The sequence below is a fragment of the Venturia canescens genome, chromosome 11, assembly GCF_019457755.1.
Source record: "Venturia canescens isolate UGA chromosome 11, ASM1945775v1, whole genome shotgun sequence".
Taxonomy (NCBI): domain Eukaryota; kingdom Metazoa; phylum Arthropoda; class Insecta; order Hymenoptera; family Ichneumonidae; genus Venturia; species Venturia canescens.
Window position 1 is genome coordinate 10,680,004 of NC_057431.1, and position 23,585 is coordinate 10,703,588.

Sequence of the window (23,585 nt, forward strand, 5' to 3'; positions counted from 1 at the left end):
CGTGTACCCTTTGGATCTTTCCTTTCCTTAAATTCTCACACCTCATCCTCGCCCATGATTCTTCTAATTCTATTCGCGTGTCTTTCTTTTTTCAGTACATTTTAATTAATCATATTCGTTTTTGTTCCTGCGCGTACCCTTGCATTTTGCATGTGCTCATATCAATACAGTTATTTCTTCATTTCCTTCATTTCCTATTTTTCTATGTTCCTAACATCGATTTCTATAACGCCGATTAGTACGGATTACTATTCCAAAGTCAAAATAAAAATGATGTCTAAAATATTTAATTCCATTATGGCGTCGAAAAGGAAGAGAAAAACAAGGATTCGCACAAAATGTTAGCACAGTTTCAGGACTCTTCTGGGATGAGTGAAATTGAATAGCTTGGATTTCAAGGTTCCGAGGACTGTTGGACAACATGCTTTTTCCCACTTCTACTATCCTTTCGATATAATTTGCGAGAGAACGGACTGTACGCGAGAGCGACGGTAACGAGACAGTTTTATCTTCTTTTGACGGCTATTATTCAGTGTTCCATAATCAGTCGCTGGGAGAGGTTCTCGGCTCAGAATTGTATCATGACATCGAATAAATCAATCGAGTATTCGCCTTGGTTGATTCCAGACTTGATTCAAAATATTTTAAGACAATCGGAAAATGACGAGAGGATAAAAGTGCGCAGTGTTACGTCAAAACCTGCAACAGCAGATGGCGATAACTACATGAGTGATATTTCGCGTGTTAGCATTGAATTTACACGAAGTCGAACAGACGATGGAGCGACGGAGATGAAAACTTTAATTTTTAAAGTTTCTCTTAAGAAGGACAGGGCTGCTTGCGATTTGGTGAGAAATTACGTCTCGCATACCTTTAATTACGTCTCGGAGTTGTCGAAGAAAAATTTAGCTGCGATCACGGAGTCGCCGATTGAGAGCGCGACTTTTCAAATGAATATTAAAATAAGCTTGTTCGTCATAGTTTTTCTCAGCAATCACACCACCGATCACGTTGATTTTCGGGTCAATCGAAAGATTATTTCTCAATTAGTCTCCAGTTCAATTTTCAGAGCATGAAATGACTTTGAGCTTCGTAATTGATCAAAATGACATGTCAATTTTACCGCCATCACCACAAATCATTTTATTCAGAGATAATATAGTCTCGGCGAGCTTTTTAGCCAGCAGACGACGGAATAATTGTCAATGCACTTGTCCCGAGACCCTACCGAGGGGCTCTAGCCTTGGCTCGAGCTCTTGAAAAGTAGCTGAAAAAAAATAAACAGTTTAGTAAAAAAGAAGAAATTCTTAAAAATAAGCTGTCAAAAATTTTGGTCATCTCTCTCTGAGAATTTATGGACTCTCATTATTTTCAAGTTCATGATTGGTTTCAATGGGTTTGTGTAACGTCGGTTCCGAGAATGAAGTGAGTTATTGCAAGCATTATCACTATATTGAATTTTTTCGCCTCTTTATCATAGCAAGTCGTAGGAAATCCAATGCCGGAAGTTCAAATTAAACTTCATATTCCGTAAAAAATAGGCCGATAAGGGCAACTTTTTTTGGGAGTATTAGATTACTAGAAGTGTTAAGTATACAAATTGCAGTTTTTTTTCAGAATTTTATGGATTTCTAGGCAAATATACCCTATTATAGCAACCGGAAGTTAGGTTTTTGTATGCCGTTTCGAAATTCCTTCACGAAAACCACCAATTAATTTATCTGAAATTAGGTCGACAACCGACCCTGAAATTTTACACAGCCCTTTATTAAAGGTCTAAGTACAACATACAAAAAATTTTTTTAAAACCGTATGAACTAAGCCTGGTGATAGAATTACCTTAAGGAAGTTCTGCACTTTTGTTGAAATCTTAAGGAAGTTGAGGCATTAGAATGAAAATGATGTCACCGCTTTTAAACCGATTACATCTTATAAAGTGAAGTGTAAAAAAAAATCAGTTAAATTTTCAGACAGTTTAGGAGCGTCGTTGCTGAGAAAAATCAATAACAATTTGGGCCAAATAACATGTAATCTTATGGAAGTCAAGACACATTCGGTGATATCTCCGTTAAAAATGATACTAAAAATATGAAATTTTTTGGGCAACATGAGCAAGGCTTGCCGAATAATGTCAATTTTTTTCAGATTTATTAGGAGATTTGCTGAGATTATATTAATAATAATCTGTTTTCCGTACAGTTTTTTGAGGCTAGGATCGTCACTGTTCGTGTTTTCGACTGAGCTTTCACCAGTTTTTCGTCTTTTTTTCCCCAACATTTCTTTAAAGTGTATGCAACATTGCCAAACTGTAAACTGGCCTAACTTTTGAAAGGTACAGGTCATCACTTTTGGGTAAAAAAAATGACTGTACAGCCTCAACTTCCTTAAGAACCGGCTGAAATTTAAATATGGTGTAATAATAGCCTTCACGGGCCGACTGTCAACACTTCAAATCGATTCATCATCTAGTTTTCGAAATATTCGCGATTAAAAATGGGTCTTTTTGTACGCGATGCATATACTTAACACATCACAGGATATAGCAGTGAATACGTCGCAGCCCAAACTTTCAGCTCGTACGTGTACATAAAGAACTACCTTAAAAGACATAAGAAACATCGGAAATTCTACGCGATCATATAATTTCATCATACTAACATACCTGCGCCATGGTTCCCAGAAATGTCAGTAACAAATGAATTGGCTCCTAAGTAGATCAGACTCCGACCGGAATCGAAATAGTATATGTTTTTTTACTTCGAATTTCACGCTGTCTGATATTCGTAAAAAAAAATTGATGAATTTCTTTTAATGGCGATAAAAAAAAAAATAAATATAAAAATAAAATAAACAGGCTAAAAAGTTCGAATCGTTCGAGACCGAAATTCAAATGATGCAGAACACCATGGCAAAAATGAACGAAATTTTAAACGAGAATGATTATCGTTTGAATGCTCGAGTTTTTCATGCACGATTGGAAGAACCTTCCTTCTTGGTACTAGAAGATTTGGTAGCGCGAGGATTTCACTTGGCTGATAAACAAACTGGTCTCGATCTAGATCACTGTATGCTACTCATGAGAGGATTGGCCAAATTCCATGCTAGCTCTATAGCGGTTTATGAAAAGGTAAACGATTTATATGAATTAAAAAGAAATACATCGTTCGATCTATTCCCACAAACACTCCAGTACTGCCGATAACTTTCGGTTTCCATAATACGAAATTTTATTCAACGATTTTTTTCACATTTTTTCCTCATCGAGGAAGCTTTGTGACGATGAAAATTTTTTTTTTCCAGTTTTCAATGTCAGTATGCTCAAAAAGTTCCAAAACATCGAAAAATCATATCTAGAAAAAATGTCCGGGTGTGTGTGTGTGTGTGCGCGTGTGCGTGCGTGCGTGCGTGTGTGTGTGTGTGTGTGTGTGTGCGCGCGCGTGCGTGCGTGTGTGCGTGTTATGGCACTGCAAAATTCAAACGCTTATAACTCGGAAACGATTTGAGATACAGGGCTACCGTTTTGCACAGATGTTAATCTATACAAGCTCTTCATTCTCTGATAATTTTGTCAGAATTTGTAAAAAATTACGAATCTGACGACGTTTTGAAATTTTCATAAAAAGGGTGTGAACGCTCTAACTTTCGAAAATTTTAAGATTTATTGATAATTTTTTTTTTTACAAATGGACTATCGTAATAGGAAGGTTGGCATTGAATTTGGGGAATATCGGTTGAGCGGTTTAAATTTTATGACATTTTGAATTTTACGAAAATATGAGTTTTTCAAAAAATTGTCTAACCGCTTGAATTTTTGGAAATTTTGTAAGATATTGTGTATAAGTCTGTACTTCCTCTATACTTTCCAGCAAAGTTGTCTGAATTATTTAATTTCAATGTAAATAGAAAAACGATGAAAATTGAAAGTTGCAAACTGTTTTTTCTTATGGCTCGTCATTTAGTTTTTTTTTATGAATTTAAACAAAGAGATAAATTAAAGTTCGTAAAAGAAGGTAGAGAAAATACATTATTTCCTTGTATACAAAAAATGCTGCAAATTAAAATTTGCAAATTGCTTCCTCAAGATGGTCAAGCTGCACGATGCTCGAAGCTTCCTCTATGAGGAAGCCAAAATGAAAAATATAGCACCTCATAAAGTAAGCTTTGAGCATCGTGCATCTTGACCATCTTGAGGAAGGAATTTGCAAATTTTTTTATTATCCAACAACTCAGGATCCCAGTTGCATAAAACGTCATCGAAAGGGCATGTATAACAAGGAATGTCCCGAAGAAATGCAATCGATTTTCAAAGAGGCGTTCAAAGCACTGAGCGTTGAGGTGAAAAACTGGCCAGAACTCGATCCTATGTACGGGTGAATAAAAATTAACATTAATATTTATGAATCTAAATACTATTTTTTCCCAAGCTCCTGTTAGTTAGATCGTTTAAAACAAACAAAAAATTATTTGTGCAGTTATTCACAAAAGTTATTGCAATTATCGGAAGTTTGCATCGACAAAGGTGTGAAATGCTCGGAGTGCAGGGAAAACGAATTCAATGTCCTCAATCACGGAGATGCGTGGATTAACAATTTGATGTTCCGATATGACGACGAAGGAAAAGTCGATAATCAAATATTTGTGAGTTCACTTTTAAGATAGTTCATGCACGAAACGATTTTCTTAAGAAAGTCTTGAAATTTACACAGAGTTTAAATGGGTAGTCGACTGTCACGCATATCAAATTTTAAAGGGTTCGTCTCGTTGGTTATTGAGATAAACGTGTTTAGATATGAAGAAAAAGAATACGCAGGGTTACAGGGACTGTGCGTAAAAAATCGTCTGTTTTTCCATATAAAGAATAAACGCTTCTTACCAAGTTTATGACAAAGTACAAAATAACAATTGAGTATATAACGAAGGTTTGGTAAAAAATTCGAGACGATTATCTTACTAGTAATAAAGATATATTACGTTAAAGATTGAACGAAATTGGTAATGAGCACTCGTATAACCTCACATTTGCTTATTTCGGCATTTTTTTTCTTCTTGGCTTGGCCCATTCCTGTCACAGCTGTCTTTTTATTAATACTTTTTTCTTGATCCATTTCCCTTTGCGCTCTCTAATGCGATTTATTACATTAAAAAACTATAGTATTTTCGCCAGGGACGAAAGAAATTTCGGGTTCAGTCAGTGATGGATACTTGTTCAAAGCTTTCATTCGCCAAAAGTAAAAAAAAATCGTTTACATTTTCGAGTTAATAACTCTGCCGTTAATTCAGAGTGATTATATCTTTAATTAGGAAGTAAAAATCGATCCAATTTAGACATCTATAATAAAATACGGTCTTTCGGACATTTTTGACATAATTTGACATTTCGGACATAATTTGAAAAGACTCGGATGAATCGAATGGAACAGTCGCAGGTTTAAGCTCAAACACAATTTCAACATTTTTTATTCTGGTCGAATGTGGAACGTAGTTTTTGAAGATTCGTACAGTGTCCAAACATTTCATTTCCGATTCCGCTTGGAAAGAATCGATACACATGCAAAATTGAAAAAAAATCGATTATTTCTAACCTAAAAATATGTCATATTTTCGAATGAAGTGCATTGAATGTAGTAAATCGTTGAATAATGAAAAGTAATTTTTGCAATTACTTAGTTTTTTATTATCGGTTTGTAGATATTATCAATGAGTTTAAATAATTTTTTATGCAGCTGGATTTCCAAATATGCAGCTGGACCTGTCCGGCCTTCGATTTGGTAATTAGTCTCAGTTCGGTCCCTAACGACGATGTTTATATTCATCATTTCGACTTACTTGTCGCCGAGTATTCAAAGACGCTTACCAACACCATGTTGAGAATAAATTGCGAGACAAAACCACCAACTTTGAGCTCAATTCGACAATGGATGAAGGAACGAGAATTTTTGGCGGTCCTGGATTCAGTTGTTTGGAAACCTTTCACGTTCGTTGACAAATCAGAAGTTGTAGATATGTCCGATCTCGTTACATCGGAGGGCACAACGAGCAGTCCCGGAATTAAGGATGAACGTTATCGACAGATAATAACTAGACGACTGAAAGACTGGAATTCTCGGGGATTACTCGACATTTAATAAATTTTGTAATAATAAAAAAAAGCATCCTTATTATTGTTGAAACGTTTGGATACGAGAAAATAATACCACTTCGAGTAACGAGTGGAAAACCAACTATATTCAAGGCATCTCTCATCAAGCAGTTACTGTGCAAACAGCATGCACTGACTTGCCTCTGAAAAATGTTGATTCTTATTATCATACACGTTTTACAAAACTTATATACCTTTTGTCTGGAATACAAGTAATCTTTCAAAAATATATGTCAATTTATTGTAAAATTTGTTTTATTATACTAACATAAATGGAGATGTAACTATAGTTTTCGGAAACATTTCGTATATGGTCGAGCATTTTTTGTTTTAGAACTCGGTAAAACGTCGAATTTCGTACGAAATTTCTATAAAAAATTCTCGTCTTTATTCGATATCATGACGAGGTTTTTTTCGTGGTTCAAACTTGTCAAAAAATTTGCACACGATTGGTCCACATGCACACACAAACACACACGTATAAGGACACGTAGCTAATATCGGAACATTATTCATATTTACGTTTATCGTATGGGTTGTTCCCATTGAACGTGAAATATATATTTTCAAGAATATCTCAATAAACCCATAGCAATAAAATTTATGAATAACCATAAAATCAATTGTTTAATCAATATGAATTTTGTGGTTTGTGATTTATTTTCACCAGCACCTTCGATCTTCGATTCGATGTGGAATTAATCTTTGCGAGCTCTATACTTTGCATATGTGATGTTTTTTTCCGCGCATTTTCTTTTTTCTTATTATTTTCCAATATATTATATTATTAGACTCTTTTTTCTGGCGTCCTGTGTTGTTGGTTGAATCTTTGATAATATCATAAACGGTACTCTTTAAGAAAAAATTCTGAAGTCCCAAGATGAATTCTTGTTGTAAATAAGCAACAATACTTACAAAGCTTCGCGATTAATGGTGGGGCACACATTCGACCTATTGCTACTATACGCTTTCCCTTTCTTTCGTCGTGCACATATACATATACTTTGGCACGAAACACGAAATGTGATGAGTAGTAGTAGTTCATATATGGATTGGATATATTATTTGACATTTGAAAGCCGATAATCGGCGAATTTATTGGCAATAAAATACCACGAAAAAAATAATTAATCATAACTAGGAAAGATTCGTGATGGCTTCACCGGCCCCAAAATCACCAGAGCAATCGGAAAAAAACCGTAAATATGACCGGCAGTTGAGGTATCGTGTACACTTTTTTTCAGGTTATGTTGACCGTTGTCAAATTTCTCATAAAATTCGATTGTGCGCAATTTTCATTGAATTTGCAATTGTTTTGACAAAATGACATGAATATCAAGAATTTTAAAAATTATTGTGGATAAGTTTATTCTTTTACTATCACAAAGTGCAATGTATTTTTACTTGAACTTGATGAAATCTTGCAATAATATTACTTGTTTGGATTTAAAACCATTGTTTTTAAAGGATCTTGGCTTTTATCAATTTATGATATTTTTATCTTTTATCTCTTTCAACAAAACATTCCAATAATTTCATTTTTGGATTCCCAAAAAATCATTGTTCAATAGTTCACAGTAAGGCTGCATTTTCCAAAAGATAAAAAAACGTCATCCTAATAATATAAACTCTGATATCTTATTTACTATAAGATTGAAAAGTTTTCATTGGATTAACTTGAATATAACCGGGTCAATAATTAAGACAATATAAGAACCATGCTGAAAACCCTGACGAAATGACAAATCCAAACTTGTTAGTCTATTGAACAAGTATCGATCGATTGAAAAATGCTGCGCGGAATCATTTTTTATCCTCTACGTATTCACAGGGTAAACATCAGTAATACTGATGTATAGTGACAAAAATGAAAAATGGCATAAAATAAACAAACCTTGCAATATTCGCGAATCTGTACAAGCAAGAAAGAAGTATTACCAAAGAACAAATTTATATTTCAAAAATATTATTTCAGATTATGGGGGGATCATGGGCAAGCTTCACTGGAAGTGGCTCATATTTGTGTAATTAACGCCACAGGACTTGGTACTGAGATCTTAAAATCTCTTGTCCTTCCCGGTATTGGTGCGTTTACAATTGTTGATGGCCATAAAATTACACACGAAGATATTGGTGCTAAGTAAGTGTTCATGGATTTAAAAATTAATGCTGCTAGAGTGATTTTTGTCTGTGACTATGTAACATTTGTTTTTATTCTTCATCAATCAATGTATCAATAATGAATTGGTCTCAGGAATAGAACACATCTTTTGTGTTCAACAATATATTTCGGTTGTCATCAATAATACAATGATTTATTAAAATCAGAAAATTACAAAATGAAATTATACAATCATTGAATGACAGTTCTTCCCTTGGTGATTGATCCTTGAATATTTTTTCGTTCTGCCAAGTTTTTTCCTAGATGCGGATAGCGTTGGAAAATCAAGGGCTCAGGTGGCAACGCAAATGTTGTTGGAACTGAATCCAGATGTTAGAGGCGACTACATAGACGAAGGGCCTGACCAAATACTCGAGAACAGTCCAGAGTTTTTTAATAATTTTTCTGTCGTTGTGACGACTGCTTTGCCGGAAAAGTGTGTATGAAAAATTTGTTAATCTCAGTTGACTATTATATGAATTCGAGCTATTATGTAAAGAAACGGATGTTCATCTGTTACTTCTAAACTTTGTGTGATTACAATATTAGGAGGCTTATTCTACGGTGATGGAAGGTTGAAAATATCGTTCAATAAATTTTAAAATAAAATTGCCTCAAAATAATCGTCCATTTTGATAAAGCAACGGTGCTGCATCAACGGCAATAAATTTAAAAGAAATTCGAACTTTAAAGTATTTGCTCAGATCTCATAAAGGCGACAATCTTTTTGGAATTTTAATTTGAGTTTTACTTTTTTTAAGCAAGAGGTGATTTTGAAAGTAATTTTGTAGTGACTGTGGCTAATATGTTCATTTGACAATGCTTCCAGGCCATTAATAACTCTATCGAGGAAGTTGTGGGACTTGAATATCCCGCTGATTGTTTGTCGCAGCATAGGATTCATAGCGTATATGAGAGTTCAAGTGAAAGAGCATACGATCGTAGAAACTCATCCAGACAATGAAATGCCAGATTTGCGTTTGGATCGACCGTTTGAATGTTTGAAAAGTTATCTAGACGCTATAGATTTGGATTCAATGGATTTGAAAGACCATTCGCATACTCCTTACGTCGTGATACTCTACAAATATTTGCAAAAGTGGATCGACGAGCATGGTGATGTTCCTAAAACCTACAAGGACAAGGGAAGACTGCGGGAGCTTATAATCAGTGGAATAAGAAAAGATGAAAACGGGTCACCTATTGGAGAGGAAAACTTTGAGGAAGCTGCGAAAGCTGTCAATACTTCTATTACCACGACCAAAGTTCCGAAATCTGTTATGGATATTCTCAATGATGAGCGTTGTGTCAATTTGACTGCCAAGGTTCGAATGATTTGTATTTCAACAATATTCATGTTTCGTGAAAACTTGTTAATTTTTTTCCATGGATCGTGATATTTTCGCTTGCATAAAATAATGAACCTCGGATATTCTTAAGTGAACTTTAAGTGGGTGAAGGGTTAGACGAAATTTTGTAAACTGTCGAAACGACCCAAATTTTATAATTAAATATGGTCGTTGAGTGTGCCGAGGTTGTGATGCATCCGTTAGAAATACTCTGATTGCTTAATATTTCCTTTTTAGAGCAGCCAATTTTGGATAAGTGCAAAAGCAGTACGTGATTTTCTGGAGAACGAAGGCTCAGGATTATTGCCAGTAAAAGGATCTCTGCCTGACATGACTGCGGACAGTGAAAAGTATATCGCTCTTCAACAGATGTGAGTGAATTTCTTGTCTCGAATGCAAATAAAGAATCACTTGGAAGTGACGTTCAAAACTCCGGAAATGAGTCTTAATTTTCATAGATATAAAATGACTTAAAAAAATCTAGAAACGTTTGCGAGAAGTAGAAAAAAAACGTTCATTTTCCTGGATGTTCAAGTAACAACACTCTTTCCAAATATTCATAAAAATCTTACTGCACCACTTGTTAAAACTATTCTGGACCTAAATCTGCTGTCTTTTTTCTGCAATCGAATGAATTACGAAATCGGAAATAAAACTAAATATTGCTAGAGATGAACATTTTTATAATTAAAAAAAAAATGATTATTTTGACTGATGAATACGATAAAGTTTATTTCCGTTCATTGACCCAGTAAAGCCAAGTACAGAAACTTCAAACGAATCAAAATAATGCAATATTTTGAATTAATTTTCTGTATTTTTTATGAAGATACCACAAAAAAGCAATGGCGGATGTAGAGGCAGTTTGGCGACATACGTTACAATTGTTACGACAATTAGGACGTTCCTCGGATTCGATTTCCGAAAAAGAAGTCAAATTGTTTTGCAGACACGTTACGGACATTCACGTCGAAAGAGGAACTTGTATCGCTGATGAATACGATCCAAAAACAATTAACGCCAATGATATTGGTAACTCGATAAACAATTATTAATATGAAAAACAAAAAAATTCTTTATCAATAAGTTCACGTTTTTTTGTACTGTTTTAGCTCAAAGTCTCGAAAATGCTGACAGTATGCTCGTGTATTATGTTCTTCTGAGAGGAGTGGAGAAATTTCAAACAGAGTACAACTCCTACCCAGGCGAATTTGACGATCACGTCGAACCGGATATCGTCAAACTCAAGGTTAACATCCCAGTTCCTCTGTAAACTTATCTTCTTCTTATTCTAGTTGGTTCGAAGCCTATCGTTTGCTTTATCATTTTTCCCTGTAATTGATATTGTCCATGAAGTTTTTTACGTCCAAAAGTTTTTATAATGTGTTTGATTAAAACCGTTGATCTAATAGATATGAACACATATTTTTAACAAATTAGTCAAATATTAGTTTCATTGTTATCACTCATACAGATCATTTCAGTTTTTAAAATGACCGTAAAAGTCTGGAATATTTAGACAAAGCTTGAGCTCGAACACAGTTCTGGGTTGTTGTAATGTGTCATTTTCCGAGTGTTGAATTGTTTTTTTTTTTTTTTTTTCGGTGAACAAACTGTTGAAATATGAAAAATTTCGATGCTTTCTACCAGAAACGCGTGTAGAACTGAGGAAATGTAAATGAAAAAATATTTTGTACAGGAACACAGAATCTATCGAAAATTTGCTACTTAAACGCAGTTAATGGGTCTCTGTTAGCTTTTTATAGTTTATCGGGTTATTGTTTGTTTTTTTTCCATTTTATTCTTTTTTCTTATTGTTTCTAAGAGATGAAAACTATCTTGAACTTCCGAATATAGCATTTTGATGGCCTATTTTTCTGTGGTATGCTTTTTTCGATAAATTAACACGTAAAATATTATTTCAGGGTTGTATATCGAAACTCCTGGGCGAATGGGGTTGCGGAAGCCTCTCGAAGGACGATTACGTTCACGAATTTTGTCGTTTCGGTGGTTGTGAATTACACTCGGTTTCTGCGTTTTTGGGTGGACTCGCAGCTCAAGAAACGATCAAATTTATAACTGGCCAATATAAACCGATTCACAATACTTTTATACACGACGCGGTAACGTCGAATTCTACGACATTTTTCTTCTGACAAAAGCGAGATAATATTTTTTATAATTTTTGAATCAGAAGAAACGTTGCAGAGTAGAGGGATAAATGTGGAAAAATACAGATAAAAGATACAGACTCTCAAGATTGACAAGTAGAAAATTCATTTGTTTTCATTTTTCTTCATTTTCTTCCTCTTCTGTTCGAACAAGAATTCGAATCATATTTCTGTTGTGTTAAAGCAAAAAATATTGGAATAGATAGATGACGGAATTGATTATAAAATATGAGGGTTTTGAACTATCGTCGTCCTCGGCCACGTCCACGACCACCTCGACCTCCTCTCGCGCCCCGTCCACCACGACCTCGACCACGTGCAGCTCCTTAAATATTATTTTCATCATTAGTATTTGAGGTGAAATAAAGGAGCGGGATATTTGGGGACGTTTTTGATAAAAAGAAATGTCGAAATGAGGAACTAAGTCAGTGTTTGCTTCAAAGTAAAATTTCAAGTTTGATTTCTAACTGTTGAGGACATTTTTTCTTTTTTTTTTTTTTTGTTTTGAAATATTACGATATTTTGAGAAAAATAATGAAGAAAATATAATGGTGAATTTTGGAATTGAAAATTTTCTAATTTTCTCGTTGAAATTTTTGTAAATATTCGCTTTTGGGAGATTCCTGATTCTTTTTGCATCCTCGGTATTCAGTAAATGGATCAAAAATTTTCCAATCATTTTACCTCTTGCCGCCTCCTTCTTTTTGGCTTTTGCTTTAGGTGTATCATCGACCAGCAGAGTTTCCAATGGCAAGGAATCCGGAAGTATATAATACCTGATATTATTGCCTCGTAAGCTAAGTGTATCGAGTTGCACTGGATCACGGTTTTTAATTGTCATTTTGACAGTTTTCAAATGTGTGTTCATCGCTACATCAACACCTGTGATAAAATCATCAAATATGAAGGAGACTGTTGGATGGGACAAAATTTATATGCACATAGAATTTATCTACGTTGACTATTTTGATTTATTACTCGGATAATCTGCAAACAGCATTTTGAAAAATACAGGGATATGAATTTCATACTCATATTTGGCATTGACACTGCACACAAGTTTGGCATAACTTCAAAAAGCTCCTAATAAATTTAATCCTAAGATATTTTCCAAATTTTGAAATTCTTGATTAATTTTTTTTATAAAATATTAAAATATAAGCATCAATATGAATAAAATTCGTACCATCAAATTTCAATTTTCGAAGTTGAAAATCCCGAAAACTTCAAACTAATAAATACACAAACAAAATAGGAGTGCGGTCGAAAGGTTTGCAAACCTTTCGAAAGCAAACAGAACGTAATTTGAGGTTATGTTTACGAACCTGTGATAGTCCCATGGACCTGAGTCCCGTTCTTCAATTCTATCGTCACAGTTTCGTGACTGAGTTTCATGAGAAATCTGAAAACAAAAAATGGTCTTTACGAAACAAAGCATTGATAATTAGACAAAAGGTTGGGACGCGTTTCGCCGGAATGTTTTACAGGTTATGTGGGTCGCGGTCGACGACTTCTACCACTGTAAATGTCACAAATGTGAAATTTTTGATGAAAAAAATGCAGACACGATAAGGAAAACGACATAAAAAAAGACAATAATAACCTCACTAGCTTCATGATGAATTTGTTTGTTTTTATTTATATTAATAAATATTTCCGTGCACCGGCAAACGTTTTGTGAGAAATTCGTGGTGGCGCGGGACACTAAACAGTGGCGCTACTCGCTTAAAATGGGAGACGACGCTCAAATTTTTCGCGCCTACAATTACAAAATAGTTTATACAGAGTGTACTTTATGGAATATTTGGTAATGATACAATTCATGAAAAAAAGATCACAAATTCTATAACATTACGGATTAAGAGTAATATTTGCAAAAATACAGTTTCTTGATCAATTTTATCGGTCAACAAAACCTATAAAAATAAATTTCAGTGCTATTACGAAAAAATTATTAATTTATCAAAGATTATGGGATCCTGGGATATTTACGGACGTTTTCTCCGCAATTTTTTTCATATAGTTTCAACATAGAATGAACTGAGTGTTGAAATTCTCAATGTCGTTGATGTTGGCAGTGCGATATATGTTTGATAGTATTATGTTGACAGAAAAAATATCAAGTTGTTGTCATAACAACTTCAGGTGGAGCTCTACTTGTAAATATTTACCCGTTGCCTCGATTCGCACAGATTTCGATTTTCGCACAGCACTTTTTTTTTCCAAGGAGGAATAATTTCCTTGTCGACCGATGTCATGTTTAGGGTTTGAGCAGGTTAAAATTCGGTTGAATGTTCTTCCTTTCACACTTACACAATACATTATTTGAATAATCTATTATTTCGTAATAAGTTTTTTGTATTATCTTTTGTAGTTAACCTTATTATTTGGCTTTTAGGCTTTTATGGAGGATGAATTTAAGGATATAAGTCTTAAAAACTAGCAGACGATTGTCCATCCGTTTTTTTTCGATCCATTTGCATGAGAAAATGGATGGAAAATGAAAAAAAAAATTCTGCTATTAGTTAATAATTTTTTTCGAATAATTTTTTTTTGTTCAGCTCATTTTTAGAGATCTTAGAGATTCATGTAAAATGATAACTTTGGGGGATCGCCTGCAGAGGCAGCATTGCGCAATCTGGTCGTAAAAATGTGGGAGGGAGTTTAAGCCGTAGAGTGGCGCCGTGGCTACGGCATAATCCAACAACTTTGTCAGTCTCTCGGGTCTCTCGAGCACACACTTCGGCGTCGATTTTCACAGGTTCTCGAGCGCGACGAGCGAGCCCGGCAGTGCTCACCTCTACCTCTAACTTCGCGGAATGAAATTCCAATATGGCAACCGGTAGTTAATGTCCTCACGAGTCATAGTGGTGTCTCGGGAAATGTTCGTAACAATATTAAAAATAACGAGTTGACTTTGGAAGAAAGAAAAAAACGTGGAGAGATCTATCGGCTGTTAGGTCAGTAGGACGGCGCTTGTGTTTTGTTGATTTTTTTTTCTCACCACTATCCCTTCTCGTATCGTTGTTTATCACGCACTGATAGAGGAGAATTCCCCCTCTCTTGGCCGTGTAGTTAAGCGGGGGACCCCCACCCCGCTCGCGAGTTCCCCACCGTCCCGCTCGCGCTTTCTCGTCTTTCTTTCTTTCTGTCTGTCTCTCTCGCCGAGTCCGCCCCGTGTTTATTTGACGGTGATGTTCTTCCAACACACATCCTTCGCGGTTTAACGGCGCGTTCGTCAATTCAACAACAATAAACCACCTCTCAACAAATCGAAAGTAAATAAAATACACTTGCAAATTTTGTGAGGCAAATAAACTTTTTCATAATCCACGATCTTTTCGGCTATTATTCGAGACTAAATATCCCTCGTGTAACTCATCATTTGCAATTATTGTTTTGGGCGTCCCGCAACGAGGACTAAAAACGCGATTATTCGCAGCACTGTTTTTGTAGCTTTCTCGAATATCAATATCCTCAATAAAACGATGTAGACATTTTTTCAACAAGTTTGAGGTTAATCCTGTAGTATGTACGTATACATGTGTTCCTGTAACATATATACGTTCCATGTACATATTGATGGACCAAGCCTGGCGCAGATTTTTTTCCGTTAAAAAACACGTTCGTTCTCCTCGAGAGACGGGTTATTCGATATAAATGAAAATCGCGCGGCAAGCGAGAGTTATCGCTCTCTCGCTTTTTCTACGAGTGAAGTAATCCGCAGTTGCGTCACTGGTCAGCCGGTGACGTATTTTAAATATCTGCCCAATTTTTTCTATCTTTTCACTCGCCCTCCGCCCGCGTCGCCATCTTTTTAACAAAATACAAAATTTCTTTGAGTTCCTTGCGAATTAAGATTCAATAATCGATTCCAATCAATATGAAAATTCGTGCTCGTGTGTACATTTCGTTCTCGCGATATTCGTGATTATTTACGCGAGTGTTGGAGAGCCCTGCGGAGTGAATGGAAGGCATGTGGGACGAACGAAATCGCACGTTCTTTTTTTATTCAAACAAACTTATACGTGTATCAACACGTTTGTGAACGTGCCTGTAACGTCATTCGGCCACGAAAATATCGACGCGTTCTAACGGTTTTCACCAAAATTCGACTTTTTTCACTCCACTCTTATTCAGTTTTTCTGGTTTTGTCTATGAATATTCATCGATGATTTAACTGCTCTCGAATTTCGTTGGACCATTTTCTTCCATACGCAAATACTTTTGTTTGTTTTTTTTTTATTTTTTTTTATTTTTCCGATCGTTCTTGCCACCCAAAGAGAAATATCTTCCAACTTAGATCTCCGAAATTTCGATAAAATTTTAAAATACACTCGGAAAAGCTCGAACATTTCGTTGAAAAAATCACCCTTGGCAAATGGAGAAATTGATTTACATTCCAACGTTAGGGACTCGGGCTCGAGTGCTTGAATTTTATGAATGGATTTTTATTCGAGGCTGTATGCGTGTGTGTGTGCGAGTGTGAGTGGAAATGGATGCGAGTGTCAAGAGGATGATCCTGTACACGTTGCGGGAAGGAGCACCCCTCGGGAGTCCTTCAACGTCCAAGGGCAACCGTCCGCAACGAAGACACACGCACGCCAACGCATTTCCCCATCATTCCGGTGAGTCTGCCTTTAAAGTTTTACTATATCCGCGTGAGAAATCTTTCACACGTATATTTACAGCTCGGGGAATTTCAGCCATCGAAAATGTTTGGTTATTCAGGGGAAATAAAATCTCCAGTTGTACTTAAAATTTCGTCAAGATTATTCGCTTTCCAGAAACTTTCGGTAGAACTTTATTTGTTTTTATTTTGTTTTGGTTTTTTCTTTGCTCTCGCCGTACTAAGCTTTTCATAATTTTTGTTTTGAAATGATCACTTTCATAAGGTTCGGAAATACCCAAGATTTAGTAGAAATCAACTTTCGATAATAATACGAGAGAAGAATATCCGCGAATTGATTGTTCCCAAGGTAAACTTGACGAACTAGCGAATAAATATTTTCTCCTGGTACAAAGATATAATTTATGCTGATTTCGGAATATTCGAGATTTCGTGCGACGGCGTATCCTCTCGTGTATTACATTTTTTTCTTTTCTCTTTTTTTTGTCGGCGTCGAAACCTGTTATTCTACAAAATGGTTGGCCGAAGAGTGTTTCTATCATGAATTTTGAAATTTTCTCAAAATTCCGAAAAAATTTGTTCGTTCATTGCGAATGCTCATTTTGCAGATTGAGTTACGCTTTTCTTAAATTTCAAAATCAATAGTTTTTTTTCCAATAAATATATCAAGAATATTATTCAGAATGACGAAAAAAAATTTGGTGAAAGTTAGAGCCCTTAATATTAATTTTAAGAGGTCTATCATTGCAGTTTTTTATTTTTACGCATGATTCGATGTTTTACGTCAAAACGGCTAGGAGATTGAAGTAAAAAAAATTTACTTCCACTTATTTTTATATAAAATTGAATTTCCTACAAAAGAGGTCTGATTGAAAATTTTCTTCAGACCAGCCGTTTCCGAGTTATTAAGCTTTTTAAATCTATATATTTTTTCGATTTGACTGCTCTACTTTGGAATTTTGTAACTAACGAATCAATGAATATAAAAATGAAATCATGACAGATTCTTGAAGCAAATTTGATGCTCTCTAAAAAAGTTCTCTTGGTATTTTTCCCTAAATTTACTTCTTCAGGAGGTATTCACGATTGAAATAGACAAAAAAATTGAAATTTTAAGTTTTTTGTTCTTTACTCAATCTCTTTCCACTTCCAGGACAAAATTGACTTTTTCGAACAACATCATTTATCATTTTTCATCAAAAATCTTTCAATATTTATCCTTATTCTAACAAAATTATCACAAAAGTATCTAAATTTAATAATAAATATAAATTCATTCTTGCTTAATTGATATTTTCTCAACAAAAAACGTAATTTTATTTTCTCAGAGTAATATTTCAGTAAAAAATTATTTAGTTGAGAAAATATCAATTAAGCAAGAATAAATTTATATTGATTGTTAAATTTAGATACCTTTGTGATAATATTGTTAGAGTAAGAATAAATATTGAGAGATTTTTGATGAAAAATAATAAATGTTGTTCGAAAAAGTCAATTTGGTCCGTGAAGTGGAAAAAAATTGAGTAAAGAACAAAAAACTTAAAATTTCAATATTTTTTTCTATTTCGATCGTGAATAACTCCTGAAGAAGTAAATCTAAGGAAAAATACCAAGAGACCTTTTTTGCAGAGCATCAAATTTGCTTCAAGAATCTGTCATGGTTTCATTTTTATATTCATTGATTCGTTAGTTACAAAATTCCAAAGTAAAACAGTCAAATCGAAAAAATATATAGTACTTCGTGAAGCAATTATTAAATTCTCATTGGATTGTCTCTGTTTTGAAAAAAAAAGAAAATTTGGAAACAAAATTATTAGTGCCATGATGTCGGATATTTTAGAGAACTCTGCGAGATGCTAATTGATAAGTTGATAATTTGATAAAAAAAACATACTCATAAATGTTGTCTAATTTTGCAAGTATTTTTTTCTGTCATTATTCTTTGCGAGCAAGGCTACATTGAAATTTCTCTTTTTTTATGTAACGACTCGAGATCCTTATGAAACGACTGATGAGAAAAAGCAATTTGGATGTTGAAACTTATCAACATTTTATTATTCGTCAATTTCAATTGATATTATTGATTTTGGATTTAAGCGAATTTTTTTAAGGTTGATCGTGCCCGGAGGATCGTATTTTATGGGTATCTAAATTGGACAGCTTTTTACTTCCTAATTAAAGATATTATCACTCTGAATTAATGTCGGAGTTATTAACTCGAAATTGTAAATAAATTTTTTCAACCTATCTTTTGGCGAATGAAATTACGAGCCATTAATTAATCGTGGATCCATCACTGACTGAACACCCCAAATTTCATTCGTCCCTGGTGAAAATACTGTAGTTTTTTACGTAAAAATTCGCTTTAGAGAGCGTAAAGGGAAAACAGAAAGGGAAATGGATAAAGAAAAAAGTATTAATAAAAAGACAGAATGACAGAAATGGCCCCCAAAGTAAGAAGAAATAAAATACTGTAATAAGCCAATGTGAGGTTGTACGAGTGCTCATTACCAATTTCGTTCAATATTTAACGTAATACATCTTTATTACTAGAAAGACAATCGTCTCAAATTTTTTTCCAAACCTTCGTTATATACTCAATTGTTATTTTGTACTTTTTCATAAACTTCGTAAGAAGCGTTTATTCTTTATATGGAAAGACAGACGATTTTTTACGCACAGTCAAATGAGTGCTAAATTTTCAAAACGCTTTTAGACCAAGTTCAACGTACCGATTAGACTTATTGTTAGTAGATATGTATTCAAGCATATTTTATTAACGTGAAAAAATATTAAAAATGATAGTTTTGCGAAACTATCAACTGATAGATGCCAATTTCCACGATGACACATTTTCACAGGTATTTTTCAAAGAATCGTCTGGATCTTTCAACCGATTTTATTCCACCAAGTCTCATTTTGTTCCTCAACTGATCCTCTACGAGTTCACCACGTAGATTTTCCTTTAAATTCATTCCTTCAGAAATTATGAATGAAAAAGTTTTTTCACTTAATGAACAATTAGCTGCAACAGTGAAACGATCAAGTTAAAAAAACAACTACGTGGTGGATTCATAGAGGACCAGTTGACGAACAAAATGAGACTTGTTGCAATAAAATCGATCAAAAAAGGCAGATAATTCTTTGAAAAATAGCAGTGAAAATGTGTCAGCGTGGAAATTTGCATTTATCAGTTGATGCTTTTGCAAAACTAGCGTTTTTAATATTTTTTCATCTTAATAAGTTATGCTGTAATACAAATCCACTAACAATAGATTTAATCGGTACGTTAAACTTGGTCTAAAAGCATTTTGAAAATTTAGCACTCATTTGACTAGCACGCAGTACAGGAGTTACCTTAAACACGTTTATCTCAATAACAATGAAACGAACCCTTTAAAATTTGATATGCGTTTCAGTCGACTAGTAATTTAAGTTCTGTCTAAATTTCAAGACTTTCTTAAGAAAATTGTTTCGTGCACGAACTACCCTAAGTCTGTTGAAAAATATTTAGTTGGAACTTCCGTTTGTATGAACGGAGAGCAATGAAAAATTCCTTAACCGTTTATGGAGTTCTTCTATTTTCGAAATAGTCGTAAAGTTTTTTGGAGAGTTTGACTTTTCAATTATGGAAAGGAGTAATTAGAATTTTCGTTGCCCAATTTGTGAACGCATTGAAGCTCGATACTCGATACGAATGGAATTTTTATTGCGTCCCGATACAACTTTGTACTTAATCGATTTACAAAAACGATCTTTTTCGTTGTTTATAAGCAACGAATATTGAAAAACAAAAGCTTTTGAAAATAGGCGCTCATTGTGTTTTAAAAAGTTGAGTCGCACGTGAATAGCTCGTGGAAAAACTTCACGTACGTAAGAAGAAATTCTATATTAGTCCCGTGACCTTTCCATAGGTCACGATTGTGGGTCACGCCCGTACTTTTTTGCACGCATTTTTTTCAAAACCATCGTTATGGGCTCGAGCGAAGCTTTCCCAACAACCACCACATCGGGGGGATGATCAGCTGGGAAACTATGGAAAGTGATTCTCATCCCTTCGTGAAATATTCCTCATCGCTTCTCACTTTCACCCTAGTTTTCATGGGCTTTCAATATCACGCTGCTGTAATCAACTCACGTTCATTTTTCACTAATTTTGATCTCGAATAACAATTTCTCAAAGCAAAATCTTTGATATATCAAATGTTCACGAAATCTTTTTACAGTCATCTCAAAAGTTCGAATAATTTATCCGAAAACAATTTTCTCAGGCAAATAAGAAAAAAAAACTGCTTCGATGTCAAATATTTTTGTCACTAGTGATATAAAAGTGGGAACAGTTTAATAAATTCTTATGCTTGATACATATTCCATCGGAACATCATCGTGTTCAATGTAAGAAGACATACATTTGTCATATATTTTTATGCTTCACCCTTTGTTTGAGAAAAGGATGGAAATGAAAAAAAAAAGAATATTAAGAGCTGTCCGAGAAGAAAGGTAATGCGATAGAGACGAATGAGATGAGAATCATTCATGTGACTATATTCATGTCGTTATGAGGGGACGAATAATGGATGATGATGCGAATGATGGATCGCCGATTGACCGTAAGTAGACAGTTTGCGTAGAACTTGAATCGTGTTCTTTTCGGAGCGTCGTTATTCAAGAGGGCTGAGAGTTTTCAACGAAGATTTTTTAACCTGTCCACCTCCAACTTAGTTACGTCATTTTTCAAGCCATCACGTCGTACGCACTTTTTTCTCGAAATTTTATTTTTTTGGAACAAAAGATTGTTAAATAAAGGGCCGAGTCTGCGACTGATTTGATACTCTGTCCTGTTAGCTCGTTTATTTTCATTAGGTCGAGATGATTTTTAAATGCAAGGTTACAGATTTTTATACTGATTGAAAATCCTTCCGGTTTATTCGTTGTAGATATTTAAGCAAGAAATTCCACCATTGGGAGCTTTAAACGTAGCCTAAAGATCGTAAAAATCCTCAAATCAAAGATTTAAAAAAGAGTTTTTACAGTGCACGAATCTTCTTGATGGATCGAAGAAAAATCGAACTGTTTATCGGAATTTTTTTACTGAAAAAAATAAAAAAAATCCATTTTCTTATCCGTTACATTGGCACGATTTTTTAAGGGCTGCATGTTTAAGAGAAACAAAGAAATTATTTTTCAAGTTTTATTCTACTTAGTTACTCTCGAGATGTGATTAATGAAATAAAATCAACAAATTTTTGCAATCTTGCTAGTATAATGAGAAAGAATTCTCTTCAACTTGGAAGGTACTCGAACTTGAAAAACGCCTTTTTCTGAAAAATGCTGTTTTTCAAGAGGCATTTTCAATTAAAGATGGAACAAATGGTTTGGTTTGGTTGGTCACTTGGCTGTTTCACATCAGGGAAACAAAAATGAATGCTCAATTTTCAAAATGAATGTAAGAAAAGGTGAATGCAACACAAAAACATGCAGAACAACAAAAAGTTGTCACCTTTTTTCTGTGACAACAGTAAAACCCTTTTTAATTTATTAGTTCTAGTGATTTCTAAGACTGCACAAAACTTCGATTCATTCTAAAACTTAGTCAATAGATGTTTTAAAGTATAACGTTTTTGTCTCGTTATAGAGTGGTTAAGCCCCTTAATTTTCAAGTGTACCCACCTCATCATTTCAATTCCGTTTTTTTCCACTCTACAAATTTCCATGTATATGAAAGGAGGGCCCTCAAGGGTCATGTCCACAGTCACTATCCCTAATGCACTGTTGTTTCCTATTTGCTCGAGAACTAAGGCAAATTGTAGAAAACCTGATTGATCCAAGTAATTATAATTTCATTAATTGTCAGTGTCAAATGATGAGACGCGTCAAGAACTTTAAGGAGAGTGGATCGCGACGATACAATGTTGCCATGCTAAACCATGTTGAAAATATTAAGAATTTCAAAATGATAAGAATTTCATAAAATTTGGTAAATGTATTTTTTTTAAATATATAAGACAATATAAATTTTTTTAGATTTTTCTACCACATAGCTCTCGAGTAATTGAACACTAAAGCACACGTATATAAGAATAGAGTTTACATATCATATACAGTTACACATCTCGTGCATAAGAACTTCGATTTATGCGATAATTATGTGGTAAAAAAATTTGAAAAAAATTGTATTTGTGTACTTGATGCCAAAGAAATATCAAGAAATTTGATCGAATTCTGATTATTTTGATTTCGTGATCCACCCTCCTTAAAATATTCCCTTCCACTCAGCGATTGGTATCCCTGCATAACTGAGCGGCCACCCAACCTATTGATCTCGCTCGAGTTTGCTCAATTTTATAAATTGCTGGAGCCATGCACCGGCTGCTCTGAGTAATAAATAAAAATGAAAAATTCGATTATTTAGTCTCATTTTCATACTTAATTAATGATTAACTCGATTCAATTTTCAAATAATTAATAATTTACAAGGAACCAAAATTTATTCAGTGGTAAATCTTGATGAAATTGTAAGAACTGTATACATCCATAGAGGCGCAAAAACACACATTTGTTTCTTAAACGACCAGCTTCATATCTGCATCCGTAGGAGCGGGGACCGTGTATAATGCATTGAGAGATAATATTTCAATCGCAATTCCGCTCTTGTGTTATCGTTTCTTCATCGTACGCCTATCTTCTTCCGGTTTTTTAATCATTCGTTTATTATTACACTTCTTTTATGATAGTTCAACAACTGTTATGTCAAATTCATAACAATGATAATTTGATCAAGCTTTGCCATTCGAGTTTTTGGACAGTCATAATTATTGTAATTAGGCTTCTCTCAAATTCATTTATAAAAAGCCCAAAAAATCAATTGCGAGATTTTTGAAAATCTCATAAAATAAATTTAAAATGTATCCTAATTCTCTTTTTATTCCGTAAATAAAAAATTAATTTCATATTTTATTTTTCACTGAAGATCCGAAGCATTAATTGATCCTAGTTTACTTGGGCAGGTTTTTGGTCAATAATGATTATTATTCCGCGATTGCGTGGTCGATGGTAGTCCAAAGTTTTATTCACAATATATGTATCTCTAAAATGTAAATTTATCGTTGTACATATATATTCAAGGTATTTATAT

The 23,585-nt window shown here is 34.2% G+C and overlaps 5 protein-coding genes across 9 annotated transcripts in view; 4 read left to right on the plus strand and 1 right to left on the minus strand.

The window, feature by feature from the left end:
- The first annotated feature begins 495 nt into the window (after nt 1–495).
- LOC122418323 (uncharacterized) lies at nt 496–6,780 on the plus strand. Of its 2 annotated transcripts, none has more exons than XM_043432463.1 (5): nt 496–848; nt 2,855–3,127; nt 4,231–4,370; nt 4,473–4,638; nt 5,724–6,780. In XM_043432463.1, exons 1-5 carry the CDS (start codon nt 582–584, stop codon nt 6,123–6,125), a joined length of 1,248 nt encoding a protein of 415 aa, XP_043288398.1. In that variant the 5' UTR covers nt 496–581; the 3' UTR covers nt 6,126–6,780. The 2 variants fall into 2 exon arrangements, with proteins under 2 accessions (XP_043288398.1, XP_043288399.1); XM_043432464.1 differs by having other exon boundaries at nt 498–848; nt 4,231–4,364.
- A 339-nt stretch (nt 6,781–7,119) lies between these two features.
- On the plus strand, nt 7,120–11,907 carry APP-BP1 (Nedd8-activating enzyme E1 regulatory subunit APP-BP1). Its single transcript, XM_043432462.1, has 8 exons — nt 7,120–7,360; nt 8,115–8,279; nt 8,554–8,736; nt 9,130–9,625; nt 9,887–10,020; nt 10,479–10,681; nt 10,762–10,898; nt 11,575–11,907. The coding sequence occupies exons 1-8, from the start codon at nt 7,293–7,295 to the stop codon at nt 11,803–11,805; spliced, it is 1,617 nt and encodes a 538-aa protein (XP_043288397.1). The 5' UTR covers nt 7,120–7,292; the 3' UTR covers nt 11,806–11,907.
- A 2-nt stretch (nt 11,908–11,909) lies between these two features.
- Nucleotides 11,910–14,868, minus strand: SmD1 (small ribonucleoprotein particle protein SmD1). Of its 3 annotated transcripts, none has more exons than XM_043432473.1 (4): nt 14,825–14,868; nt 13,146–13,222; nt 12,505–12,702; nt 11,910–12,145 (listed from the first exon to the last, which is right to left on the minus strand). In XM_043432473.1, the coding sequence occupies exons 2-4, from the start codon at nt 13,213–13,215 to the stop codon at nt 12,063–12,065; spliced, it is 351 nt and encodes a 116-aa protein (XP_043288408.1). In that variant the 5' UTR covers nt 13,216–13,222; nt 14,825–14,868; the 3' UTR covers nt 11,910–12,062. The 3 variants fall into 3 exon arrangements, with proteins under 3 accessions (XP_043288408.1, XP_043288407.1, XP_043288406.1); XM_043432472.1 differs by lacking the exon at nt 14,825–14,868 and adding an exon at nt 13,992–14,544; XM_043432471.1 differs by lacking the exon at nt 14,825–14,868 and adding an exon at nt 13,424–13,576.
- Nucleotides 14,546–23,585, plus strand: part of LOC122418324 (neuronal calcium sensor 2) — a 98,676-nt gene continuing 89,636 nt past the window's right edge. The window contains exons 1-2 of one of the 2 annotated variants that reach the window (XM_043432465.1): nt 14,546–14,780; nt 16,281–16,448. In XM_043432465.1, the coding sequence (XP_043288400.1) occupies nt 16,316–16,448 (133 nt within the window). In that variant the 5' untranslated portion in view covers nt 14,546–14,780; nt 16,281–16,315. Of the gene's footprint in view, nt 14,781–16,280; nt 16,449–16,727; nt 16,800–23,585 lie in introns of those variants that run through there. The other variant, XM_043432468.1, reaches the window with a different exon arrangement.
- The window catches only part of Nca (neurocalcin homolog), a 114,829-nt gene continuing 106,219 nt past the window's right edge, over nt 14,976–23,585 (plus strand). The window contains exon 1 of the mRNA XM_043432469.1: nt 14,976–15,098. The gene's annotated coding sequence lies outside the window, so the exon portion shown is untranslated. The remainder of the gene's footprint in view (nt 15,099–23,585) is intronic.

Excerpts from the sequence above, each read along its gene's own strand:
- LOC122418323 (XM_043432463.1), top strand. The coding sequence starts at position 582 with ATGACATCGAATAAATCAATCGAGTATTCGCCTTGGTTGATTCCAGAC. Across the intron at positions 849-2,854 it reads ACAGGGCTGCTTGCGATTTG|GCTAAAAAGTTCGAATCGTT; the intron begins GTGAGAAATTAC and ends TAAAATAAACAG. Across the intron at positions 4,639-5,723 it reads AAGTCGATAATCAAATATTT|CTGGATTTCCAAATATGCAG; the intron begins GTGAGTTCACTT and ends TTTTTTATGCAG.
- APP-BP1 (XM_043432462.1), top strand. The coding sequence starts at position 7,293 with ATGGCTTCACCGGCCCCAAAATCACCAGAGCAATCGGAAAAAAACCGT. Across the intron at positions 7,361-8,114 it reads AAATATGACCGGCAGTTGAG|ATTATGGGGGGATCATGGGC; the intron begins GTATCGTGTACA and ends ATATTATTTCAG. Across the intron at positions 10,021-10,478 it reads TATATCGCTCTTCAACAGAT|ATACCACAAAAAAGCAATGG; the intron begins GTGAGTGAATTT and ends TTTTTTATGAAG.
- SmD1 (XM_043432471.1), bottom strand. Across the intron at positions 12,703-13,145 it reads GGTCCATGGGACTATCACAG|GTGTTGATGTAGCGATGAAC; the intron begins GTTCGTAAACAT and ends ATTTTATCACAG. Across the intron at positions 12,146-12,504 it reads AAAGAAGGAGGCGGCAAGAG|GAGCTGCACGTGGTCGAGGT; the intron begins GTAAAATGATTG and ends ATAATATTTAAG.